Source organism: Leptopilina boulardi, unplaced genomic scaffold (genome assembly GCF_019393585.1).
Source record: "Leptopilina boulardi isolate dan_hultmark-lab unplaced genomic scaffold, ZJU_Lbou_2.1 LbouV2_248, whole genome shotgun sequence".
NCBI classification, from domain to species: Eukaryota; Metazoa; Arthropoda; class Insecta; order Hymenoptera; family Figitidae; genus Leptopilina; species Leptopilina boulardi.
The window spans coordinates 3,017,462-3,044,169 of record NW_026137805.1 but is presented as its reverse complement, the minus strand read 5'-3'; the positions used below and the strand labels follow the sequence as shown (position 1 = coordinate 3,044,169).

At 27.8% G+C, this 26,708-nt stretch overlaps 3 protein-coding genes across 5 annotated transcripts in view; 1 reads left to right on the top strand and 2 right to left on the bottom strand.

Moving 5' to 3' along the window:
• LOC127280606 (uncharacterized) overlaps positions 1 to 26,708 on the bottom strand; it is a 263,749-nt gene that overhangs the window by 91,350 nt on the left and 145,691 nt on the right. The window lies entirely within an intron of this gene.
• Positions 166 to 6,164, bottom strand: LOC127280617 (facilitated trehalose transporter Tret1-2 homolog). Its single transcript, XM_051303747.1, has 4 exons — positions 5,870 to 6,164; positions 2,671 to 5,209; positions 2,175 to 2,280; positions 166 to 2,033 (listed from the first exon to the last, which is right to left on the bottom strand). The coding sequence occupies exons 3-4, from the start codon at positions 2,239 to 2,241 to the stop codon at positions 538 to 540; spliced, it is 1,563 nt and encodes a 520-aa protein (XP_051159704.1). The 5' UTR covers positions 2,242 to 2,280; positions 2,671 to 5,209; positions 5,870 to 6,164; the 3' UTR covers positions 166 to 537.
• Positions 19,325 to 26,708, top strand: part of LOC127280622 (uncharacterized) — a 51,596-nt gene continuing 44,212 nt past the window's right edge. The window contains exon 1 of the mRNA XM_051303756.1: positions 19,325 to 19,672. The gene's annotated coding sequence lies outside the window, so the exon portion shown is untranslated. The remainder of the gene's footprint in view (positions 19,673 to 26,708) is intronic.

Genomic DNA, 26,708 nt, shown 5'->3' with positions numbered 1-26,708 from the left:
ACATATTTCAATTGCATTGTATGGAAGAAAATAGTTTCTAAAAAGGAGAAAATATAATTTAAAAATTCAATTTGCTTAGATACTAAGAAAAAAAGACATCGAAAGACGAGTAATAATTACAATTAAATTGTTTTTTAATTTGTTGCCAAAAAGACAATAAAATAATTCAGTACAAAAAATTTTACTTGTATTTTTAAATTTCAATCTACAAAAACCAATTTGAAATTGATGGTTTTTTCCATTCCGAAACATTGTCGAATTTACGAGATACGTTTTTGTTTTATTTTCCGACAAATTGCAAAACATGAATCGTCATCCCATAAAAATCGTAATATTTCATATTCCACTGCCGGAAAAGAAGTATTTATCGGTAATATATTTTCTAAGTGATTTTTCTGCAAGTGGTCCTCCGAAAAAAGAAAAGCAACCGATTTTACATATCAAATGCTTCACCGACATTGATTGTGGTTCACATTAATAAAACCAAGGGTCAAGATCTCATAATGATTATTATGAATAAAGAGAAAAAAAACTCACTCATTTTTTCATTTCCATTTGAATCTCTTCCAATGTTTTACCCTGAGTTTCCGGCCCAAAAATAAATATAGCAAGTGGAAATAACAAGAAGACAAAGGCAAAAAACCAGAAGATCACATGTAAACCAAAATACTCTAATAATACTTGAAATTTCATGAGTGCAATAAGTTCTATAATCATGTACATGATATTAGTGACACTAATAGCTAATGTCTTAACATCATTGGAAAATAGTTCGCCTTGTAATGCGAAAAATGTATTTCCAACACCGATGACATTTGCAATTTCCGAAATTGTGATAAAAACCAATGGAAACCATCGAATTTCCGCTATATCGTATTTATTAGTTTGAAGAAAGAAGAAAAAGCCAACGAGTATCATGGAACATGATCCAATAATGCCACTGATGAGAAGAAGTTTCTTATTACCAATTTTCGTAATATATTGTGTGCTGAGTAAGACTGAAATCACCTTGATGATTGTCATCAGAAATGAAGCCTGATCACCATCCATAATTGATCCAGGATGAGTTAAAAGTTGCTCGGTATAGGATACAATTGGTATATGACCCGCTAAAATATCTGTGCAGCAGACAAACATCATTATGATCAATGCTTTTCTATTGTTTGGTTGCATAAACAATTTCAAAAACGAACTCTCCTTCACCTTCTGGAAGATGTCCCAATCGTAAGTTTCGTCCGAATTTTTCCAATCATTATCTTTATCAAATGTTGGTATAGTAAGATGACTCTCGGAAATGTTGATTTTAGTCGTAAAATTTTGGTAATCATTACTAATGACAACGTTCTTTGGTGATAATTTATTATCTGTAGTAATTTTATTTTTGATTATTGAAATATCGTCATTAGTTAAAAAATCATTTTCGGTAGTTCTGTGTGTATCAAATCCATATGGAGAAGTAATTATCGAATTGATTTTAATTTCCTTCTCTTTCCATTTGTTCATCTCGTCAAAATAGGATGATTTTGGCATGAACATAAAGATGGCAAGGAAAACTATCGGTATCATCATTAGACTGAGGTTCATTTGAAAATATGTTAAAAAAAGATTTAGAGTTAGTGGCAAAAGATTGCCAAGATTTGAGGAGAGATTCATTAAGACAAATAATTTGCTTCTGTTGCTAGAATTACTGATGGCTGTCAAATATTCGGCCAATGATGACAGCGCACCACAATATGAAAAACCGCTTATTAATCTTGATATCCATATTGTTGTAAATTCTTCATTAAGCACGAGCATAATCCCTGATATTATTTGTGGAATTGCAAATATCAATAGTGTCCATTTGGTTCCGAAATACTTGACGAGAAGTGGATTGACAAGGAAGCCGAAAAAACTGCCGATTACCGATGCTGTGGCAATGGAATCAAAGTCGGTTGTCAATAGTGGTGAGTTCGCTTGTTTACTGGTCAGATATGGTAACGCTGGTGACATCCAACTTGACGCTGCATTGTATCCCAATGCGACGAGTGTGGCTGCGAATAGGTAACATGAATAAATTGTTAATTATTTTTAATCTTTACAAACAGAATTTCTCTTATTTTTAACAAACTCATTACTCCCACCTGCGTACATCTATTGACAATTTTTTAAAAATATTTTTCTCTTTTACTTACATGTAATGCCAGCTGCATATTGCAAAACTACCACTCGCCTGTATTTTTCCGTTTTTTGTTGTATCATTTTTTTGTTCGTTAAATTTCGATGAATTAAAAATAATTTCTGTAAATTAAAAATAATTTCTGTATATATCTTTACATACAATTTTTTTCATTTAATATATACAAATATCATTTTTATACTTTCAATTTGAATGAAATAATACAATTTTCATAATTTGTCCAGCGTAAAATAAAGTTTAAAGAATTGAAAAAATTAACAAATTTTCAATTCAAATGGAATAAAAATTTGTATTTTATAGAAACTTTTTTATTGCAATATTATGTTGGAGAATTTGAAAATATAACTTTCAAGTTAAAATAGGTATTAAAAGGCATATAAATAAAAACATGCAATTGATTTGTTTATTATTCTTAAAAAATTTATAATTTTTTCTATGATTTTCGTTACTTTATTTAGTATAAATTTTATTCAAAAAATTTATTTACTTACTCGTAAAAGCAACTGTACACATTATCAAATTTCAATTTTTTTGTTTTTGTCTATATATTTTGTAAATATTAGTTCGTTTAAATTAATACACTGTTCACATTTGTAGAATAATAAATAGTATAAATAATGGTAATAATAATTAATTCTTAGGAATAAATGTTAAATAATTTTTAAAATTAAAATTCTTTGCGTTCTACGCTGTTACATTAATGAGTCACAGTGAAGAAGAACCGTAAATTATAAATACAAACATAAAACAAACGACCCAATCGCTGCACAGCTAAGGTTAAATTATGATATTTTGAATTTTTGAAAATCAAAACTTAAGGGTATGTCCAAGTTGTGAAATGTAAATAGACATGAAAATGTAAGAAATTCTAAGTAGTTTTTTGAAATTCGGTGAATTAAAATTAATTATAAAATAATATCATAATTAACAGTTTTGTAAAAAGTTAACATTTTCTTGTAAAAATTTCGTTTAATTATGTTTTTATTTTCTTGAAACCTTTCTGGTCTTATAACGGCTCCAAAAAGTAAAAAAAATTTTTATTGTACGCATTTAGACGCAGAATTTTATCAGCTTTTCCAACCATCAAAGTTTCAAGTCTCTAACTTTTTCTAACTCAAAATATCTTGCTTGAAAGTCAGCATCAAATTTCCACTCACGCACGTCAAACGCACCGACAATATTAGTTTAATTACAAATAATTAATAATTATTACTTAATTATCTTTTTCTAAACAATACTTATACATTTTTATAATAATTATCCTGTTTTTCTTTTACAATTCTTTTCTATATATAACTTTTTTAAAATTCCTGTTGTCGTTATTTTTATTTTTGTTCCTACTTCATTTCAGAACTATAAAATTAAAAATATTATACATATAATTATGTACTACTGTTTTTAATAAAATTTTTTACAAAATTCTGTTTTTAAATAAAATAATTATAATGATTATAAAAATAATCTATTTGTTTTAGAGGAAGCGGAGTTTATAGAAGGGCGCGGTTAACGCCTTGTAAAGTTCTAAAAAAAATTTTAAATTTTAATTTAAATATTTAGTTTCTTATAGAAATTTGCGTTACAAAAGATAATTTCAATTTCTCAGTTTTAATGTCAACAATTGCTGAATCTCATCAAGACTTTTTCCCTTGGTTTCGGGCGCAATTTTATAAATAACCAATGTCTGAAAAAAGCAGAAAGTCGCAAAAATTCCAAATATCACAGAAATATGGAAAATATCATTTAACAATTGATACACAATTGACGCAGTAAAAGTGAAAAACATGAGAATCACTTTGGTCAGCGTTATTCCGACATTTTTCACGTCACTTGGAAATAGTTCTCCTTGATAAATTAAATAAATATTGTAATTCCCATTTGTTAGTGAAAAGTCGAAAATCGCCAGTCCAACAAGTGGTAACCAATCGAAATATTTGATATTGTAATTAGCTTTTAAATAAAAAAATAAGCCAACTATTCCAATGGAAAGTGACGCTAAACATCCGAGAGACAGGAGAAGACTTCGTCTTTTGAATTTTTCAATTGAAAATGTACTTGACGCGGAACTTAAAATACTAATGGCGGCCAATAGAAAAACGGCATTTTTTGCCGGTAATAAAGAATTCTCGTATGTTAAAATATTTTGCGCGAAATACTTTGTAATTCCATAACCAGAGAAGACATTTTGTGCTGCACAAGAAATTGTTATCAATAAAGCTCTACGATTACTTGGAATTGTAAACAATTTCTTTAATGAATTGTCTTCATTTTCAAATTTTTCTAATTCGTTAATTTTTGTCTCCTCTATTCTAAGGTCAGGTTTTATCATTTTTTCCACTTCCTGCAATTCTTTATGCTCGTCGTCTTTTGTCACGTTTATTTTGAGGTTAGGTTTTTTTATCATCATTTTTTCCATTTTTTGTAATTTGAAAAAATCCGTTTTCTCATTATTTTCATTGCTAAGAAATCCCATTTTCAAATTGCTCATCAATTCTGATTCTTGATTTTGTGCTAAAAAATATGTGGAATCTGGCATAAATATAAATGTGACGAGAAATGTAACGGGCATCATTAGAAGGAATACATTCATGGTATTGTGTGAGCAGTATGCACCGATTAAAACTGTGAGAAAACTACCAATTGACATGGTAAATTTGAAAAGAACCATAAAAATACCACGATTTTCACGATTGCCTATTTCAGACAAGTAGACGGTTAGTGCGCATACGCCGGCACCGTAACCTATTCCCGCTAAAATTCTTCCAAGATAAATGATGATTATGTTATTTATTGAAAAAATTAGTAATAACCAGGATAAAAGTTGTGGGACACTGTAGAGTAATAGTGATTTTTTTCTTCCGAAATGATTAATTATCAGTGGATTCAGTAAAAAACCCAATGCGCATCCCACGCTCAGTAATGGGACTATCCAATATATTTCTGATTTGGAGAAATTTGATTGGCTGGCGAAATGTGGAAGTGCTGGTGATGACCATGCCACTGCCGAAGCAAGTCCGAGTGATGTCATTGATGCTGTGTATGAGACAAAATTTTTATTTAATAAGTAATTTAAGGTTTAGAATAATTTTATTCGTTTATAACAATAATTCAAATTAATCATGTCAAAAAGATATCAGGCTAAAACGACATTTTCGATCCTTTGTTTTTATAACAGTGCACAAATTTCTTTGATTCAAAGAAACGTTCTTTGAAACGAAGAAATTTTTTTCTGAGTGCATATAAAAATATAGGTATTATAATATTTTGAGCTCATTCAAATAATTTATTTTATTTATAAAAGTTTTTTTTCAGTTCTTAATAGAATGTAATTTTTTTTCAAAGAATGTATTATATTTTGTTATGAAATGTAAAGATAATGACTAAAAAGATTAGTTACTAGTTATACTAAATGTGATAAAACGATTTTTAGAGAATGATTCAAGTTGAGTTAAATGGGACATAAGGTCATTTCATCAATAATTATGTGTAAAAATCTTATTAAATATTAGAATATTCTGATAAATAAATAAATTTTATTGAATTGTATTATTAATTTAATAATTTTTTTATATATACAAAAATATTGTAATAAAATAAAATTTTATATATTATAAACAATATAATAATTTTAATAACAATAATAGTCTTAAAATAATATTTCTTTTTGAATTAATAATTTCATATATCACTTACCAGAAATTGCTGAAGCATATTGTAAAACACGTACTTTTTTGTTAAGAACCATATTTGTTTGATTATAATTATAAAAATTATTATTACTTTAAAAAATATATAATTTCACTGACACTTTTTTATTGACATTTAATTATATGTTATTATTTTATGTTAATTATACCATTCGCTGGTTTTATCGAATTCGTTTTATAATTAAAGCTAAACTTTATAATAACTATAGATGAAAAGAATTTTAATGGTTGAGAAATTTCCATTTAAATAGAAGAATACAAAGATGTGTTCTCATTACGCGCTAAGCATGGACAATGATTCTCTTTTTTATTATCAGTTTGATTGATAATTCTATACCATTGACAGCTTAATGCGCGTGATAAAATTTTAATAATAATTTGAACTTGACTTTATTTTAGATTAAATTTTTTTTATTATTGAGGACAGATATTTAATAAGATATTATTATTATTACATTATTATTATTTGTTTATCTAATATTTTTATTGATTAACAAATCTTGCTTTTTTTTAAGCAGTCCAAGTTTGAAGTATAACATTTTAATATTATTTACCTAATTAGTGCCTAATTAGTGTAATAAACAATTATTTTATTTTCAATTATTCATAATATGTTGTGAATTGGAAATCGACATTATCAACCTTTTCGCTTATGTCGATAGTCGCGCTATTTTCCTGATAGATGGCGTCTTTATTTTCTTTTCTCTTTTCCATGTTTGTCTTAAATGCTGTTTGTCTTATTAAAAAAAATCTAGAAACTTAAGGTAGTATTACACTTTTCAAGCAGTAAAAAACGGGTTTAGAAAAAAATTTTTTTCTCGCTTCTTAATTTATTTAAAGGAACAAATTTTTTTTATAACATTATATGGCATTAAAACTTTTATAATAAATAAAATAAAATTTTTTTATTATCTCTCTTTGGTCACTAGAGGGCCTTAAAGTCAAGGCAAAAAAAAATTTGGGCAATCGGCGGACAGGCTACAGCCTCTCAGGGACATCGGATCTGAAAAAACAAAAAACCGTTTTGAAGCTGAGACATGTCATTAAGCATCCCCCCTAACCCCGATAAAAAATATTGAAAATTAACGAAATGGCAGCGATTTAAAAAAAAAATGTCAAAAATTAGGTCTTTTTTGGTTAGTTTTTGGATTGTAGCTAAAATCCAAAAAGAAATAGATAATTGGATTTAGGGGGGATGCTTAAAGAATTTAATTACGAAAAAAATGATATTTTTTTCAAAAAAATTGGTTCATTAGAACTCGAGTTATGCTGTCCGCCAGTTTCAAAAACAACGTTTCGAGAAAAACTCGATTAAGGCCCTCTAGTGACCAAAGAGAGATAATAAAAAAATTTTATTTTATTTATTATAAAAGTTTTAATGCCATATAATGTTATAAAAAAAAATTTGTTCCTTTAAATAAATTAAGAAGCGAGAAAAAAATTTTTTTCTAAACCCGTTTTTTACTGCTTGAAAAGTGTAATACTACCTTAAAACATAAATATTAAAATCAATAAATGTGTACGTCCGCATGAAAAGGGATTATTTTATCGATTTTATTTTAGAAAATAATCGCAATGTTCTAAAAGTGGTTCAGATTTTTAATTTTTTTTTTATTGTTGAAAATCAAACTACAAAGTGTTCCATGCACACGTTAAATTATGCGTTCACGATGACTTCGTTGTAATTAAACAACTAATATTTATATTTTTAATTTTTAATTAACATGGGAACTAATATGGTAGATTTGATCTTAAAACTCGGTTTTCTCTAAATTATAGGTTTTTGGCACTTCTAACTTTGAATCTCTATAATTTGGCGAATTTTTCACTTATAGAGAGGCTTAAGACCGCTCAAATTGTTCGAAATTTAATCAAGAATACACTCATGCAGATAAGCCCAATAATAATAACAACATTATTAGGAATTTTTTTAATATTGAATAGTGAAATTATTTAGAGCATATTTTTACGTCTTCAGAATATTCTAATTAAGGATTTAAGGATTTTAAAAATCGTTTTTACATTCATATATATTTCACTCACATAATGTACACATTATGTATAAATTGGATATTAAATAACTTTTTGGAGTGGGCATTTTGAAGACATTTCCAGATATATAACAAACTATACATATAACAATTACAGTAATATACAAATATATTACAGTAATATTACAGCAATATTAACCGGTATTATTACTGTAATATTACAGTGATATTAAAATGTCCGCCTCATGGTAATATTACCGGATAATGTTACTGTAATATTACACGGTAATATTCAGGCATTATTACTGTAATATTACAGTGGAATTATACCGTAATATTAAGGTAATAATACACGACCCTACTGAAAATCCCTGTATAAGATCTTGTACAATTTCCTGTACAGGATCAGCAACTAAACTTGTACAAGTTCTGACCAGTTCCTGTACAGGAAAATGCATACGAATTTGGAACAAGTTCATGTGTGAGATCTTGTACAAGATCTGGTGCAAGATCTTGTACAAGGAAGATACTTGTACAAGAAAATGTACATGATCTTGTACAATTTCAGGTATAAGTACCTGTGCATGAACACGTTCATGTTCTTGCACATGTATAGTTGTAAAAAAATTTTTTTTTTAATAAAATTTGAGATTTTGATAATTTTTGACCACTAAGATTCGTAACTCATGCATGCTAAAAACTATTGCGCAGCTGTAAAGGTTAAAGTAAACTATTGCGCAGCCTTTGAAGTTTTTAATTTTTAGTATAGAAAAGCATGAATTAACATGTGCAAGAACATGGACGTGTTCATGTACAAGTATACATGAAATTGTACAAGATCATGTACATTTTCTTGTACAAGATCTCACACATGAACTTGTTCCAAATTCGTATGCATTTTCCTGTACAGGAACTGGTCAGAACTCGTACAAGTTCAGTTGCTGATCCTGTACAGGATATTGTACAAGATCTTGTACAGGGATTTTCAGTAGGGGAGAATATAGCAGTAACATTAGAAGAATATTATTTTATGAAAAAAATGTACCCAACCGGGGAATCGAACCCCGAACTTAAGGCACACAAGTCCAGAGTTTTACCAACTAAGCCACACTGACTTACAATATATTTATGATTGTGATGCTTTATGAGTAACTCAAATCAATCTGTAATATTACAGTAATATTACTCGGTAATATCACCATCAGGCGGACATTTTAATATCACTGTAATATTCCAGTAATATTACGTGCTAGTTGGACTAGTCGAATAAAAATGTAAAGAGAATAAGAAACTTCAAATTTCTTTTACCTTCATGTATTTACATACCTATATAGTATATAAGTAAAAAGAAGAACGCGACTAGTATTTCGTGTATTTATTCCAAGAAAAGTCTTGTGCGGAATCGAGAGAAATATTGTTATCAATTTTGAAATCAGACGAGCGAAAGTTTATGTAATTTCTTCTGAAAACTACTAGAAGAGAAGAAAGGACATATCCCATCTTAGTTTTTTGAAAATCGTGCTGATAATACAGAAATCAGTAAAGATAAAACATAACAGAAAGTAATTAATAATTGTTGCAGATAATTCAACATGAGGGATACATTTTCTCTCATATTACTTTATATGAAATTCAATTTCATATGTTATAAGTTAATCTTGAAAATCCAATTTTACGCTTTCATTAGCAACATTCACATTTTTGCATATATAAGTATTTTTTTGGATAGAGTTATGAGGATAATTAAACGTTTCAATATTATTCAGGAAATATTGGTTGGAGGGAGATATTTTTAAATTTTTTCTTCTTTTGAGGGGTGGGGGGTGAATTAAGATTTTTTTTCTTATTTCGTTTCTCATTCATTTTTCTTCTCTTATTTTTTTCTGTCGCGTTACTTTTCAGTAGACAAAGCTAATCGCAATTTGCACGATTTTACGAAGAGCGCGATTGTATAAAACCCCCCTTCTCTCTGCGTAATGAGATGGTGAATAGTGCAAGAAATACGATGCTCCACAAGAGATTTATGCGTGAAGAAAGTAAAAACTGTAATGAAAACCATTTTCCTTAGACAGAGAAAACCAGATTAGACAAATGAAATCCTTTCATGAATTTACATTCAATAAAATTGAGTGTGAAAAATATTTTTTTTATCTTTCATGTAAGAAATTATGTAGTTTAAAAAAAGAAGTCCCCTTTTTCTAATATTTATTATTTTGTTGCGCAATTAAAAAATCAAAGATAGAAATTGATTATATATTTACCGTTTAATAATAAAAATATTTAAAATTAATAGATTTTAATAAATATTACAAAAATGCATAATATTATATGTAAAAATTCTGTATATTGATTTGTAAATATGTATCGTCATTTTTTGAGCATTTATATGTACTGAGAAAACAAGTGGCAAATATAGGTAGTCCAGAAATTCGTTAGAATTTGAAATTTCTGGATATTTTATTCTCAAATTCAAACCAGTTACTATTCCGGGATCGACCTGGTTAAATGTGTTTAGTGTTGATATCGACAATACGCATATACATAGAATGTCCTTAATAATTTTCTTGGCATTTAAATAATACTTTTTATTGATTTTGTCAATTTTAAAGTAGTAAAGAAATTACAGAGGAACGATTTTTTTAAAAATATTGATCGCACAGAAAAAACGCTGGGTAAATTTTGTTGCGGGTAATTTTAACCAATGCTAATTCACATAGACGGTGGCGCCCTCAACTAGGATAAAATTTGTTGCAGGTAATTTTTATACCGATTTTGGGGTAAAAATTCTACTTTTTTTTCGTGTGCGCGAATAATTTTAATTATATATACCTAATTTAAAAAAAAATTTCAGTTTATAGGGAGTGTTTGAATTCTTACAAACCGCGATTGTTAAATTATTTAAATTAAACCTTTTTTGCGGGAGTGTGTGAATTTTCTTAAAACCACGTTTCGTTTAATATTCCATAATTATGTAACAAGTTTATAGTTTTTTTTGAAATTTAAACGGGAATTCGGGAGTGTTCGAAAATAAATCTCTTTCTCTGCAAAAGATCAGAAAATGTCTTTAAATTTTCTCGTATGTAGTACAAAAAAAAGTATATCCGAAGTTTGAAACAGTCGAGGTGAACCCTTGGGGTAATTTCCTCATATGAAGGGAAACAGAGTCTCGGTTGTTGTGTCTGTGGAAGCCAGAAGAATGTCGTCTCGAGAACCACAAAAGTCTTTTTCTTTTTTTCCAAGTTTCTAGATGTAAATAATCGAGGACATTCCCATTTTAAAGTTGATGACAATTTTTGTCAGGTCTTTTTACAGGTTCTTTAATTTTAATTACAGCTAATAATAATAATAATAATAATAATAATGTAAAAAGAAAACGGAAAAGAATTATAAACAAAAGTGAATTCCAAAAAATTATAGGTTCATTTAAAATGCACAAAGAGGATAATTTTCAATACCAACCATTGATGCAATTACATCGAAAATAAAAATTGATTTTAACATAATTAAAAAGAAAATATTTATCATGGAAAAATGATTATAAACATAACATACGATTTTAGAAAACTTAAAACAATTGCTTCATATAGTCATACAAAACAATTAATTATCAGGCTCTTAAGGTAGCAACAGCGCCAATTAAATTATAATTCAGAGTTCAACTTCACTTGACTATAATAATTATTGCAACGTGGTTTCTCTATGAATATAATGAGATAACTTGCGAAAGTCTACTAATTCAAAGATTTCATTTTCTTGAGTAAGTTTTGAAAACTATGTATATTGAATCGCAAATAACTTATATTTTCATAAGTTTTACATGCAGGATATTAGCTAACATTTCAAGAATATTTGGTACATTTTTCATTAAATCTTGCTCACAAAACAAATGACTGACTAACCAGAGACTAACTAAAAATAAAACTATTTAACAAGTTAACAAAATATTTTATATATAATTTTTTTTAATTTCAGTTTATTTTAATTTTCCTTTATATCAAGAGTAATATTTTAAAAATTGGATTTCCATTTATTGCGGGATAAATTGTTTTGAATCTTTTTCCTAAAATTATATTAATTTCTTTTTGGACTAATTTTCACTAATATTCGAAAATTTATTAAATGCTAGGTGAAATCTCTGTTAATTGAATAAAATCCATAAGTATTAGTAAAAAGTTAAACTTTTTCAAAAATATTGTTTCAATTATGAAAATATTAAAAATTTACAAACTGTAGGAGAGGTTTGCTTTTTTTCAAACTACCCTTGACTTTTCCTAAAGAAACAAATTAATGGAATTTCTTTTTTTTTATTTTGAAATAACCAGTTAGCGGTTTAAATATATATTTAATGAAACTAGGCCAAGCGTCAGATTAATTTAAATTTCTGTTGCGAAGTTCAATATTATCCGCAGTGGGAGAAAGAGAAAAATATCTGGGAGAAAGAAAGATTTTAAGTTTTGAACAGTTGCCACTCTTCATTTTTGTATATATAGCTATATAAAATCAAGTTTCTAGTTGTTTGAAGGCAGATTTCCATTACAGTCATGCCTCTTGGACACCTGCCATTCCACAAGTCCTCATCTCTCCTTCAACTCTATATTCAAGTTTCCTCAAGTGAATCTCGCGCGCTTAAGTTTTCCTATATAATACAACATAGCTCGAATTCATGCATTCATTGAAATTTTCACTTTCTAAGATATATCAAAACATATTTATTTTATTTTCTATTCTTTGAATATGACAAAAAATATACTTATATCGTTATAATCATATTATTTGATAATGACAAATTTTGAAAATGAGAAACAAGTTTGGAAAAAAGTATTTCTTTTTAAACCAAAAATTTTTTTAAAAAAATTATTAAAGAATTTTTAATTACATCGAAATATATTATAAATATTTTAACGAAACATACGTAGTTGATAAAATATTTTTTGAATCAAAGAAAATTCTCTCTCTCTCTCTCTTTGACCAATTGTTTTTTTTCATCAAGTGTTATTTGCCGCGTATTCTCTCGCGTCCCATGCGTAAAATTTTGAAAGGCTGCTCGCACAAGAAAAGATAGAGCCCCATGTGCGAAATGCCAAGACTGACAATACGGCCCAACATTGGCCCAGTAATGTCTGCCGAAGTGTGGCAAACGTTACTGGACCAGTACTGGCGATCAATTAGTCCCATTATTGGGCCAATATTGGCACCAATTCTCGGTTACTCTAATTTGCCATTATTGGGCCAATATTGGCAATGCGTCTCAGTTACTTCAATTTGCCATAATTGGGTCGAACTCCGTTCTATTATTGGGACAATATTGGCACCGTTTTTCGATTATTCTAATTTGCCATTATTGGGCCTTCTCTGTCACACTACTGGGCTAATATTGGCACCAATACTTGGTAATTCTACTTTTCCATAATTGAGACGAACTCTGTCTCATTACTGGGTCATTATTGGCTCATTGACGGCTGAAATGTTGAATTTATTTTGACAAGTCATTTTTTCCAAAGTTTTAACGAATCTTGGCCCAGTAATGGCGCATTAACGGCTGAAATGTTCCTCAAATGCAGCTTATCAAAACATTTTTGTGTTGAGATTCCCATATCCGCGTATAGTGTAGTGGTTAGCGTGTTAGAAAAACCAAAATATTGTAATACAAATCAATAAATATTAGTCGATATGTCTACGAGAGCCAATTATGGACATGTAGAAATTATATAAATTAAACATTGTCAACGGTTTTTTTAGCATAACATTGTTTTTCCGAACACCATGTAAATATTTGTATATAGATCAATAAACTTTGTTTTACAAAAAAAAAAAAAAAATTAGCGTGTTAGACTTCGGTGCGTTAGGTTGCGAGTGCGGTTCCCGCGAGCGTTACAAATTTTCAAATGTTTAAACAATTGTGCTTTCTGTCAGGACTTGAAATATAAATGTATAATGAATTAATAAGTTAATTAATTAATTATTATAATTTTTTAAACTTTTTTAAACTTTGACAATACTGGGCCACTAATGGCAGCCAAGATTGGCCCAGTAATGACGTCTCATACTTGGCTGCCGACGTCCAACCGCAGTTAACACCACAAGAGTTGGCCCAATATTGTCTGCCAAGACTTGGTGCCCGATTTAACAATGCTGGGCCAATAATGGCCCATGTTGGTTTTCGCACATGGGGCAGTGTGCAGGATATGATTCACATGAGTAAGAAAAGTACAGAAATATCGCTCCTTCCTTTTCTACCTCATTTGAAATACATTCTGCACACTGCTCCGTCTTTTCTTGTGCGAGCGCTCAAAGGGCCCTGGCAGGAAGAGGAAGCTCTAAATTCGCATGAAACAGGGAACCCGATCGGGGACACAGAAGAAGCCCTATTTCAGCCCGATTAAAATCGATTAAAACCGGGGCCTGACCAGGGTCGGGTTCCCCGTTTCAACCAGGTCAGGGCCAGGTTGGTGCAATATACTTTATTTTATTTTAAATGATTTGAGGTGTTTTAATCTAAAAGTTAAATAAACTTTTTCTAAAGACGATTTCAGGTAAAAAGTAATCTTTGAGACTCAATTGCCTGCTATATACCAATCTTGAACTGTCGCCTTCAAACGCGCGGCGATTTTTGTAGGATCAGAATATTACGTATATATATATATACTATGTTTAGGTATATGCTATAGGTATGAGGGTGGGGGGAGAGAGAACCGGAGAAATTCTGTGAACAACTTTTATATGGAAAATTTGAAAAAGTTTTCCCAAGCCAATTCGATATTCATTCTTAAAATTTTATATGAATTTACGATGAGAAGAGAAAAAGTGTAATGCCGCATAATCGGGAATTTGATTTTTATATATATATATGACTTTGTGTAGAGTATTTAAATTGTTTATTTATTTGTATATGTACATAAAAAGAAATATTTTTCACATTAAAAAATCACTATTGGTTATAAATCTTTCATTTAGTTTCTGTAGAAAAAATTGAAACAATGCATTAATAAATTATAAATTTTAGATTTGATGACAAATGGTTGTGTTCAACAAGAAAAGAAAGAAGTGTTTTTTTACTTCCTTTTTTTTGAGGAAAAGTGTGATAATTATTCAAGCAAGACGTGAGTTTTAAAAAGTCCATTTCCAATGTAAATGTGACTCATTTTGAATCACGCTCGCTCTTAACAATAAGTAGCAACAAATGACGACAATGCAGGGGAAGAGTTTCTCTCATTAGTTTGTATATAGTTTTCTTTTGTTTACACACGGACTATTACCAAACCATTGGTTTGTAAATACAACGCCCTTTGTCTCGGTTTCTTTTTTTCGTTTTTAGAGACAGTTTCTTTCTCATCAATGCAAGTATCTTTCTTTTTTTTGCATCTGTCTCTCTCTCTGTCTATATATTGTATATACATAAGTATATAAATATATAATAATAATAAATAAAATATTTTCTTTTTGCGCTTTAAACTCAGATTTGTTTTATTAGATTTTTTGACGATTCTTGATGAAAAAATACACTGATTACAAATTGGATGTCTATTTTTCAAAATTCAAAATAGCAGATTCAATATGGAGGTAGGTTTTTTTAAAAATTGATTGCATTTGCTTGAAACTTGTTACTCGCTGTGGTTTTCAGTATCGCTGATTATATGAAATTAACATTAAATTTGTCTGACAATAAATTGGGTCGACCATTTTTTAAGTTTACATACACAGATAAGTTAGCGAATTTTTTTTATGTGTAAATTGATCGTGAAAATATTTGAATCTTCGCTAAAAGTAAATATATTATGTTATATTCGAGGGTGTGTCCAGTGGTCATGTAATATTCATGAAAGGTAATAATTTGCAATACCATGGAACCTCATCCTACTCGATACCTCAAAGGTCGAACCTTGATAGTTACCCCGAAAACGTGTTTGGTATGTCGAGTTGGACATTCCGCGCGTAAACTAACAGTCGGCCATTGCGTGTATAATTCCGAAATTATTCTTCAGTGTACATCCATCCATCCCACTGTGTGGGTGATGTGGTTCATCGATTTGTCAATAAACCGGGTCAAATTTCCTCAAATTGGATAATCCCTCAATTGGAAATCAGTCGTCGACACATTAGTGTATTGTGTCATTTACTTCAACGAAATTAGCTTTACGTTAATGTCTTAAAGGACAAAAGAATATTCTTTCTTTTTCAATTCCAATAAAAAATAATAGTATATTTATTACTATATCCTATTTTACTATAGTTTGTTAACTGGAAAGATGTAATTAATAATTTTTACAATTGCAATTTCATTTTTTTGGCATATATAATCGGGTAAAGCAATTTACGATCATTTCCGTTTATGTAAATTATTGTAGAATGAAGTCGATATTGAATGGAAAATTGGCGTATTTTATCGGTAAAGTCGAATCGTCATTTTACAAATTCACTCAGTTGAACCTGGGAGTAAATTGAGTTGTATATATAGACATTTCTTGGGTCCATAATGTCGATGAAAATCTCAGTATAAGCGAGCCCGGGGATGCCCCGAGCAATTGCGACAAGAGGTAGTTTCTCTCTCTCTCTCCTCGATATCGTTTGAAATGCCAGGTGCCACTATGTAGGGTGTGCAATCTCACAAAATCACGGGAAACGTAGGGCAATCGTTCTCGTGGAAAGTGGATCCGGTATGTTGGTAAACGTCTTGGAATATAAAGGTGACCCATATTTTTCCCCCTCAATGGCGAATCTATTTCAAAACTCTCCTTATTTTTATAAACTCCTTCGGTATATTTGAGGCAATCATTTTTTTCATATTAATATCTTTAAATATACAACATATCATTACTTTTTGAAAAAAATGTTCTTTCATCTAAAAATAAACTTAATTTTGTATATAATAAAAAAACATAATATATAGCCTATACGTTGATGAATGAAGAAAAAAAGTTTTGCTAAATTTTAAAGTTTAATAGAATTGAATAGAATTTGTAAGTTTTATAAAAGATTTGTAAAAGTTCGAATTAAAGACGGGGGTAAGAAAAATTGTCTCTTTATATTTCTTATAGGAATAAAATAAGTAATATTTACGTAAATCCAGTGTGCAATAGTAAGAATGTGGTTAGCACATTTTGTACTAGGAGATTTTTCCTTTATCCCTCTGAATTCTAATTTTATCCTTTATTCGCGTATTTTTCTAATAAAAGCAGGAAAAGAACAACATTAATAATTAAAATCTGTTTCAAACAACTTTTGTTCTAAAATTTATCAAAAAGAAGAAAAAGAAACTTGGGTTGAATTAATATTTTAACATATTAATTGTCATTTCAATAATATCGATTTAAACAAATTTTCTGAAGGCGAAAAGAAAAAAGTGAAAGTGGTGTAAAAAAGAACAATCCACTTTCGAGGTTCACTTGGTTGCCTATCAACTTATCCCAGGGGACAGAAAAAAATAAAACTAGACATTCTCTCTTATTTTCTTGATTTCAGTATGTTGCAAGTTGAAACTTGAAGTACTTGTATTTTATAGAGAATATAAGCCTGTGGTACGTTATTCAACCTGGAAATTGAACGTTGAGACTGAATTGTTCGAATTTTTCTCGGGATACTTTCCTTTCTCTCTCTCTCTCTATATATATACGTGAACTATATACTATTGGCTCTCGCTTGGAAAATGGAAACCATTATTAAGCGAAAACCGACGATATTAAATTTAGAGTGGTGGTAGGAATATAGGTTCTTTTGTTCTTGCGAGGCGAATATAAAGCAAAAAAAAAAAAAAATAGATACATTACAAAAGAGGTTATAAAGGTTTGAGGAATAGTCAATCTCAATAAACTTTTATTCACCCTACTTTTTTGAATGATGTTTTTAAAGCTCGCTTTTGATGATGTTCATTGAGCTTTCGAGCGGTGACATATATAAACGGATAAAACTTATTTAGTATTTATACCAACCAATTTTTGCTCATCTCAAAAATCAAGGTCAAAAATTCTTATGCAGCACATCTTGATAAGTTTTAAAAATACAATAAATGAATATGAATCTGAACTTTTACGCGTGGGATGTAAAACAATATGTATAACGCATTTTATGAACCTGTTGCAAATAAGGTTTTGGCAATTCGCCAAATGTTTATTGTGCTTATGTACATGTTGCTACACTCCAACACATACACACAAACAGAGAAGAGGGAATTTGGAGCGGTAGTTAATAAATTTTCAATCCGACTAGATTTCAGGGAAGATTTATTAGCTAAATATAGATAGATAGATAGGTGGATTAGAGGAATATAAAATTGGAATTTCCATTCTCATTCGATGTTGAATAAAACAGATACAGTGATTGACAATTTTTTAAAATTTCTATTTATCATTATTTTAATATGAAGTAAAAAGTAAATAATCAAATTTCTAACCTGTTAATTAGGAAAGTGCTTTTTTCCCCATATATAATATACACTAATAAATGTTTGTTTCTCATCTTAATAGAAACTTTAATTAATCAGAAATTTCCTTTTTTTTATTAATATACTATAGAAAAAGTGGGAAAAAAAATTTAATGTAATTTTTTTCACGATGCGTAAAACTTTTGTTTCTTCTTTTAATCCAATTTTCATGATATATATATATATATAACACGTGTACTTTTTGACAGGGGAAAGAAAAGGTAAATTCTGTGCGAATGGAAGTTGTTGTGAAAATTGAATTATCCTGAAAAAACTCATTGTTTTTCTATGTTCACTAGGATTGATTAATCGTTTTGTGCCACTCGTTAGAAGTGTATTTTGATAGGGTGCGAGAATTCTTGGAAGCGTAAGTTAGACAAATCAACATTATTTTTTCCTGGCTCAATCTCTCTCTCCTCATCTTCGTTTTTATTCTTAATAAAAATAAATAAAAATTATTATTATTATCATTATTATACATAACTAATATTAAGGAAGAGTTATATAGGCAAATCGAATACAGTCATAAAATTGCGGTTATAATGTTATTTGTTTTTAACCATCATGGAAACACGTGCGTTAGAAAAAGACAACATTTTTTCAACATATTATAGAAATGTCAGAATAAATAACTACCAACTATTTAAAGTAAAATTTTAAACGAAACAAGTTTTTAAAAATAAAGGCGGGAAATTTGAAAAAAATTCTGTTCTCATAAGGAATATAATTCAATTTTTAATGATGAATTTTTCAGTAATTATATTATAATTCAGGAATAAAATTTAATTCTTAATTTATATAAATTTTTGAGTAATTTTTAAAAAGTTTAATGTAAATTATATTTTTTATTATTATTTTTTTCTTCTTTTTCCAAATTTATATTTTTTTCTCAACCTAAATAAAAAAAAACTTAGATTTTGAACAGTAGTGTTCGACGTACGTATAAGGCGGTTAACGTACGCCTGCGCGAATACACATGATCACGCAAGGGGGTAGTTGGGTGCTTTTGCTCTTGCTCTAGCCTGTTCGGCCGGGTCGTCGACGACGTCCGTTTCGCAGAGCGGGCGCCAAAACGCGTATACATATCGCATGTGTCTCATCATCATCATCATTTTTTTGGGCCTTTTTTTAATTGACTGAAAGAAAAAATCGCAGCGCATATATAAAATCCTCGTAACTCACAATATATAATATCATAATAAATCGAGACCAAAAATTGTGAAGAAATAATATTATTTTTTTTATATTACTAAATAGTGTAAAAATTCCCTGTTTGTCATTTTTTGACCCCGCGTGTCAATTATGAGTTTTTTTAATATAGGAACGATGTGTCAAATTTTGTTCATTAATACAAGTCCAACAATGCATGATTTTAAAACAGGTACGTTCTTATACAACTATTTTACCATTGTTGATTTTTAAAAAAGGGAATTTTTTATTATTGGAAATTTGTTTTTTGCTATCTATAAATAGACATTTATTTTATTGTGGTTTCTCTATTTTTTTGTCCGATAAGAAAGAACAAGAGAGAGAGAGAAAGAGAGGACATAAAAATGATATATTAGTCAAGTCGAGGGAATAATTTTTATATTGGCGCGTATCTCTATTGTGGTAGGAAGCAAGCTCGTAATTAACAGGTGGCTCGGTTGCTCTGCAAGGGAAAAAGTATATGGGGATGAAAAAAAGAGACCCTGACCCATGCCTTCTCTTCTTTTTTTTCCTTTGATCAAGAAAATGTGTAAATTATTATATGCACGTATAAAAAGAGTCTTTTTTAATCTTCTCTATTTGAGTTATATGTTGTGATAGTTTATTGACTAATTGAAACTTATGTTTAAAATGATTAAAACTCATTTTTCTCAGACACTTTATTGTTCACTTGTATGTAAATAAAGTTGTTTCTCTGTGAAAATTTGATAAAAACAATTATTATCTTCTTACTCTCATTTGCATTTATTTTTAGAAAAATATTTTACATTTGTTATGTCGAAAAAAATTTTAAATATGTAAAAGTATTTTTTTTATATCCGGGCTCCTTGTTTTAATTTGGAAACTATATAACAATCCAATAAATATTTGTTCTCTATTGTTTGTTTCGTTATGTTTTCTTGATACAATCATTAATTGTTATATTTGCTGATATTATTCTCAAGATTATTCTTATGATTGGCCTTATTTTTCTCGTTATTGTCATTTTACTATTGTTATTTTAACAATCATTTTTCTTGTTAATATTTGTTGTTGTAGTTAATATTTTTTTCCTTTCTTGCTTCCATTATTGTTATTATACATATATAATTTAAAACTATATCCCAATAATTTTATCGACTTACATGCTCACATTAATTACACAAATTTTGCGGAAATTATTATCGAAATTCATTAAATGTATGATTTCAATTTTCAATCAGATTTACTGTAAATTTTGCAATTTAATTAACCCAGTTTAATTTTATATGCATATTATTTTTAAAAAACTTTTATAATAAGAAAATCCAATAACTAATATTCTATTAGACTAATTTTTGATTTTATGTTTATATAGAAGTACAAATATTTTGCCATATATTAACAAGAAAAAATTGTTAAGAAATTTTTGTTTAAATAATAGTAAAAAATTATTGTTTTTGTTTAATTTTTAATAACTAAATACAAATATAAATTAAATTAGAAAATTTTTCCATTTTATAAAAATAAAAAAAAATAGAAAACATTTTTTAAACACACTGTGTATAATAAATAAACAATAATAATCCCACACAGAAAATGAAAGTCGATTAATCTAACCAAATCACGCTCTCCATTAACCCCAATATCATTGTAATTAATTAAGGTAACACTGAAATTTGACCGTAAAAATTTAATTATATACTAAAATTGATTAGAATTTGTTCGCTTTTTTCTCTCTTGATTTTTTTTTCAATATTTCATGCGTGGGGTTATTATTCTTTTATGTAAATATCAAAGAAACAAGGAAGTGGTTTACATTATAAGAATGATTAAGCTATTTGATAAAAGTGACAAAATTGAGTAAAACGTATATTTTATGTATATAATATGTGTAATATGATGGATTTGAAACATTGTGCTCAAACGATTTCCGGCATCTCAAGAAATATATTTATGTAAAAATAAAATACGTCTTTTCGTGTCTTTTGTATTTTTGTGAAAAAAATGAAACACTCCCTTATTGTTGAAACTTTTATAACATGTAGGGTCCGAGAGAGGGTATGTATAGCTTTTATACACAAAATTGTATATATGGGGGAGAATCATCTTGCTCATAAAGTCGGTCTTTTGATCGAAATCAAGAGACACTGCTTTTTTACTCTGTTTCCGTGTGCTTGAAACGTAAAATAAAAAGAATGAAAAGAAAAGTGATAAATTCCTAGAGAATAACGTGTGCTATCAACTTCACACGAACGTTTTTTTCTTCCCCCTAGTTTCTCAAGTGAGATTATATAGAGAGGACTTTTGATATTTATCCCCCCTCTCGATCACATTAACAAAGCATCAGATCATGAGTGTTTTTTTTAAATAAGAAAAGGTCAAAAGTTTTCTAATGCTTTTCTTCAATTTTTTTCGCTCATGTTTAATATTTACAATATAACTTTTGTTGAATTTTTATTTTTATATAAAACTTTTTTTTTTATTGTTTTCAATCCTTGTTTGTACATTCAAAAAATAATATTTTGAATATATTCTTGACACCTTTTTTGAAATATATTTTAATGAAATTTATTTTAATACTTTTAATATTGTATCTACATGAGGGAATATTTTACCAATTGAAAGGGCTTCAAAAAAGAAAAAAGGTATATCAAAAATACTATTGAAAAAAATTGTTTATTTTAATATTTACTGACAGTTAGTGACATTTCACTGGAGAATCAGTGAAATGTTACTGATTCAAATAGCTAGAATTTAGCGACTGATTTGAGATCAGTGACTTTTTCACTGATTCAAATTTAGAGAGTAGTTGAAAAAATTACCTAAGTATGCACATGTTTGAAAAGAAACTTTTTTCACGTAAATTAATAAAACAATAAAAGAATTTCTTTAATTAAAAATTTTCTTTTTTTCATTAAATACGCAGTACAATTCATACGTTGATGAAAAAAACCGAGTTCAAAATGAGTTTGGTCTGACTTGTGATAAATTATTCTACTTTACCTCGCAAATCTGTCTGACCATTATTGAGATGCACTACTAATTTCTCGGATCTTACTTTAAACTAAAGCAAAATTGCGCTCGCATTTTACATTGAAAAAAATGGATCTTTTTAAATTAAAATTTATAAATAAAAAAATTGAAGAATATAAATATTTTTCTTTTTCTTTATTTTTTCACAAAAATGATTTTTACTTTTAAAAAATTAATTTTCTCGATTGGAGAAGAGTAAAATAGAAATTGTTTTCTTTGTTTTTTATCTTTATTTATCTATTATCATGGTTATAAACAATTGAATATAATTATTTTCCATCTTGTAATTACAATTATATTCCAATATTGCAATGAATTAAAATTAATTCCAATAAAAAAAATAATTGAATTTTAGTTCGCTCGTCTACTTTCCTGGTTTTTTTTGTCTTATTCTTTTAATGACAAGAAACTAGTAGAGAGAGACGATAAGATTTCTTATCTTTCAAACAGATCCTGGCTTTTAAAGTAACATAGCGCAAGTTAATGGACAGGTGCAGACTTTTCAGAAACTAATGAGATGAGGTAATGTAAAGGAATATCTGGCGAAAGTTTCAGAAATGTAAAAAAGGAGTTTTTATAGAGAACAAAAAAGAAAAAAGAAATTGAATTTTTGAGAAGATGTTGAAAATATATCGTTCACTATGTCTCAAATAAATATATTTTTCCTCAATTTTTTTTCAATTTTTCTTAAAAAACATATTTATTTTTAATGATATTTTTTAAAAATATTTATTAATATACAAATATTTAAATTCAAAGTATAAATAAAAGATAACTTTAAACCTTATATAGGTTAAGTCAAAGGTCAAGGGATGAATATAACCTTAAAATTTAATTATTATTATTATTACTATTACTATTACTATAATTATTAATTATTCATTATTATAATAATAAAATAATAAATATAATTATGTTATAGATATTTAATTTAATTTGTTTAGGACAAGATACATTTTTAGGTTATTTTAGCGATTAACTTACAATTAATTATATTGTCACTGTTAAATTATGTCTTAATATGGAAAATTAATTTTTTATATAATAATATAAAATGAACTTAAATTGAATTATATACAATATACACATTATTTGATAAAGTTGTGAAAATAAGAGAGACTTGACTGTTTTACCGGCTAACTTTAGAGTCACCTCTTCTCGTTGGTAATTCTCGCTAAATTAAATTCCAAGAAGTCGAGAAGTACAGTCTTATATAACGTCGCTTTGGTGATAGGAAGTGCATGGGTTCTGAATTCCCACCGGATATAGAGGTGCTTACGTGAATATATATTTTTCTTTATATATATGTATAATACTTATATGTTAACTCAACTCAAGTGTCAATTTATTTTACTATTTTCTGTATTTTATACTATAATTGCGATTAATAATAATTTTTTTTAAATAAAGTAAAAATTATAATCAAATTTTAATAATTAGTAAATATTGGTTTTTGTCTCTCTCCGCCCCACCCTAAGAACTTTGCCATTTTAATCTACTGAAATTAAGTACATATCATTATAATATTAGCAAATCGTTATGATTATATTACTTTATGTAATCAGTAATGTAAGTATTGTTATATAATGTTTATTATTATTATTATATTTTCTAGTTGAGTGTACAACTTACAAATCTTTCTAATGGTCGCTTTAATCGTTTTACACTTTGTGTTATATTAGTCCCTCGGTCTCTCTTAAAATCATTTGCCGACTCATCAGCAATAATATTAATTAATAATAATTTAATAATTTACACTTGGTGAAAAAGAATTTTATCATGAAATTATTACTACACTAGGAGAATATTTATTTTAAACTAAAATTGGGTTGGGTAAAAAATTATTTTCTTGTTTTACAAATATGTTATATATATTTGCATATTTTTTACATAAAAAATGCAATTAGGTGACTGGAAATTTGAATTATTTAACGACAAACTTAATTTTTAACAAGTATTATACACATTCACACAAATATATATATATGTATATAATAAACGAGCTTATGAATATTCCCTTCAGTTTTAAATATATTTATATAATACATTTTCCAAAATTCAACGAACCAAAGTGTCATCAAAAATGTATGAGTGTGCGAAAATGCTTGAAACTATAAAAGAAGTTTAAAGAGTAAAAGTAAGAATCGTATATACGCGTTGTAAAATGATTTAATGGATTTTTAAAAAGGTATTAAAGGGCAAGGAATAAAATGTAAAAAGAAAGAATTTTTTTTTGTGCAATGAAAATGGAAATTTTATTTGTAGATGTATATTTTGCTTAAAAATAAAAATTGCTAATAATTTTTTTTTTTTTGAAATGCATTTTTTTACTAGGTTTTTTGTTTCAGTAATTTTGAGTCTGTTTATTCTTGTAAATCCGGAATTTATTAGTTTTCATTTGTTTACTAGGTACGCTGTTTTTTTAATGTAAGTTTTATGTTCTTTTTTTATGTATTTTCATTTTCATTTTTTTTTTTTTTTTTTGAGAGATAATCATCATTTATCTTTTTTTCGATTCGATCTCTTTGTCTATGTAAATATTGCTCTCTCTTACTCTCTCCCTCTGCATAGTTTGCAGAATGTTCATATTTTTCACATTTAAATACCGTACACGAAATTCCATTTGTCACGCGACAAATTGTCGTTTATTTCCTCTGAATCTTATATACATATATAATTAATGTCTCTATTTTTGATTCAAAGTCGTTGAAAGAATTTTTTTCCATTATTATTATTATCATCATCATTATGCATAATTTAAGAATTGCTAATATATTCAGTCACGATTGTCAAATAATTGCCATCTTCGTATAAATATTAATATACATATAAAGTTCAACGTTTCATGTAAATGAATCTTAGAGAAAAGAAAATTTAATTTTTTCGTTATAATTTATGTTCTTTTATACACTGAAAAAAGTTAATTGAATCGAGTAAATGCATTTACTTGAGGTACTTTACTTGAAACATGACGATATTTTTTTATTGGAAGAAATTTATTTTCTTGAGTCAAGTAATTTTGAGCATTGAGTAGTGTTCTTGAAATAAGAAAATATAAGTTTCATACAAGTAAATATATCTTACTGTTTCAAGCGAACTGTTTTACTTGCGTCAAGAACCGAAAAAGTATTGAGTCAAGAATATTATTTTCTTTTGTCAAGTGATTTACGTTGAGTATTTTATTTTCTTGGGTCAAATCGTTTTGTTGTTTCCTTCAAAACAACTTTTTACTTAATCTAATACTCACAGTCTTGATCCAAGAAAATGGAAAGATTAATAGAAGTATATATTTGTTTCAACTTGATTAAAAATTAAATTGTTTGAATTAAACATTAATCAATCCAATTGTTTAATATACTTGAAGCATTTTCATATTATATTGTTTCAAGAACATTAAATTTCTAGAAATAATATTATATTATCTTAAATGAAATAATTTACTTTTGCAGTTGAAATAGTGATATAATTTTGAATGAAATCATTCTTTTGTTTCCTTGAAAATATTTTTTATTTAATTCAACGCTAATATAGTCTTGAGTCAAGAAAATGCGAATATTAATATAACTTGATTAACGCATAGTTCTTGAATTAAGAATTTAGTATTTGGCAGAAGTAAATATGTTATTATCGCAACCCAATATTTTATTTTCCCGAAGTACCAAAAAGTATTCAATCAAGAATATTAGGTTATTAAGCAAAATAATAAAATATTGTCTGAAGAATTTTCATTTCTTGAATCAAATAGTTTTATTCATTAATTAATTTTTTACTTAATACAAATCCCTTATTCTTGATCCAAGAAAATATTTCTCTCCAAATGAATATGAAACTTAAATAGGAGTTTTTGAAAACCGTCAATTGAGTCAGGATGGCATAGTGGTGTACCTTACTTACTGCCTTTGGTGCGCGCAACCCGGGTTCAGTTCCTCCTTACTTGTTTCAGTTGTGTTAAGTATTAATTAAATAAAAATATGTATGTAAAATAAACATTATTTAAATAAATAATAAAAAAAGGAATGTTAATAATAATAAATAAAAATGTTTGACTTAAGAATTAGACATAATTCAAGTAAATATTTTTTTGGTTCAACTCCATAAGTTTTCTCAAGTCAAGAAAATATTTTCTTGATTTAATATATATATATGATCTTGACTTAATATATTTTACATTTCTTAGAAGTCGATTAACTTCTTAGACGAATTCCATATTTTCT

Excerpts from the sequence above, each read along its gene's own strand:
- LOC127280617 (XM_051303747.1), bottom strand. The coding sequence starts at position 2,241 with ATGATACAACAAAAAACGGAAAAATACAGGCGAGTGGTAGTTTTGCAA. Across the intron at positions 2,034-2,174 it reads ATATGCAGCTGGCATTACAT|CCACACTCGTCGCATTGGGA; the intron begins GTAAGTAAAAGA and ends ACCTATTCGCAG.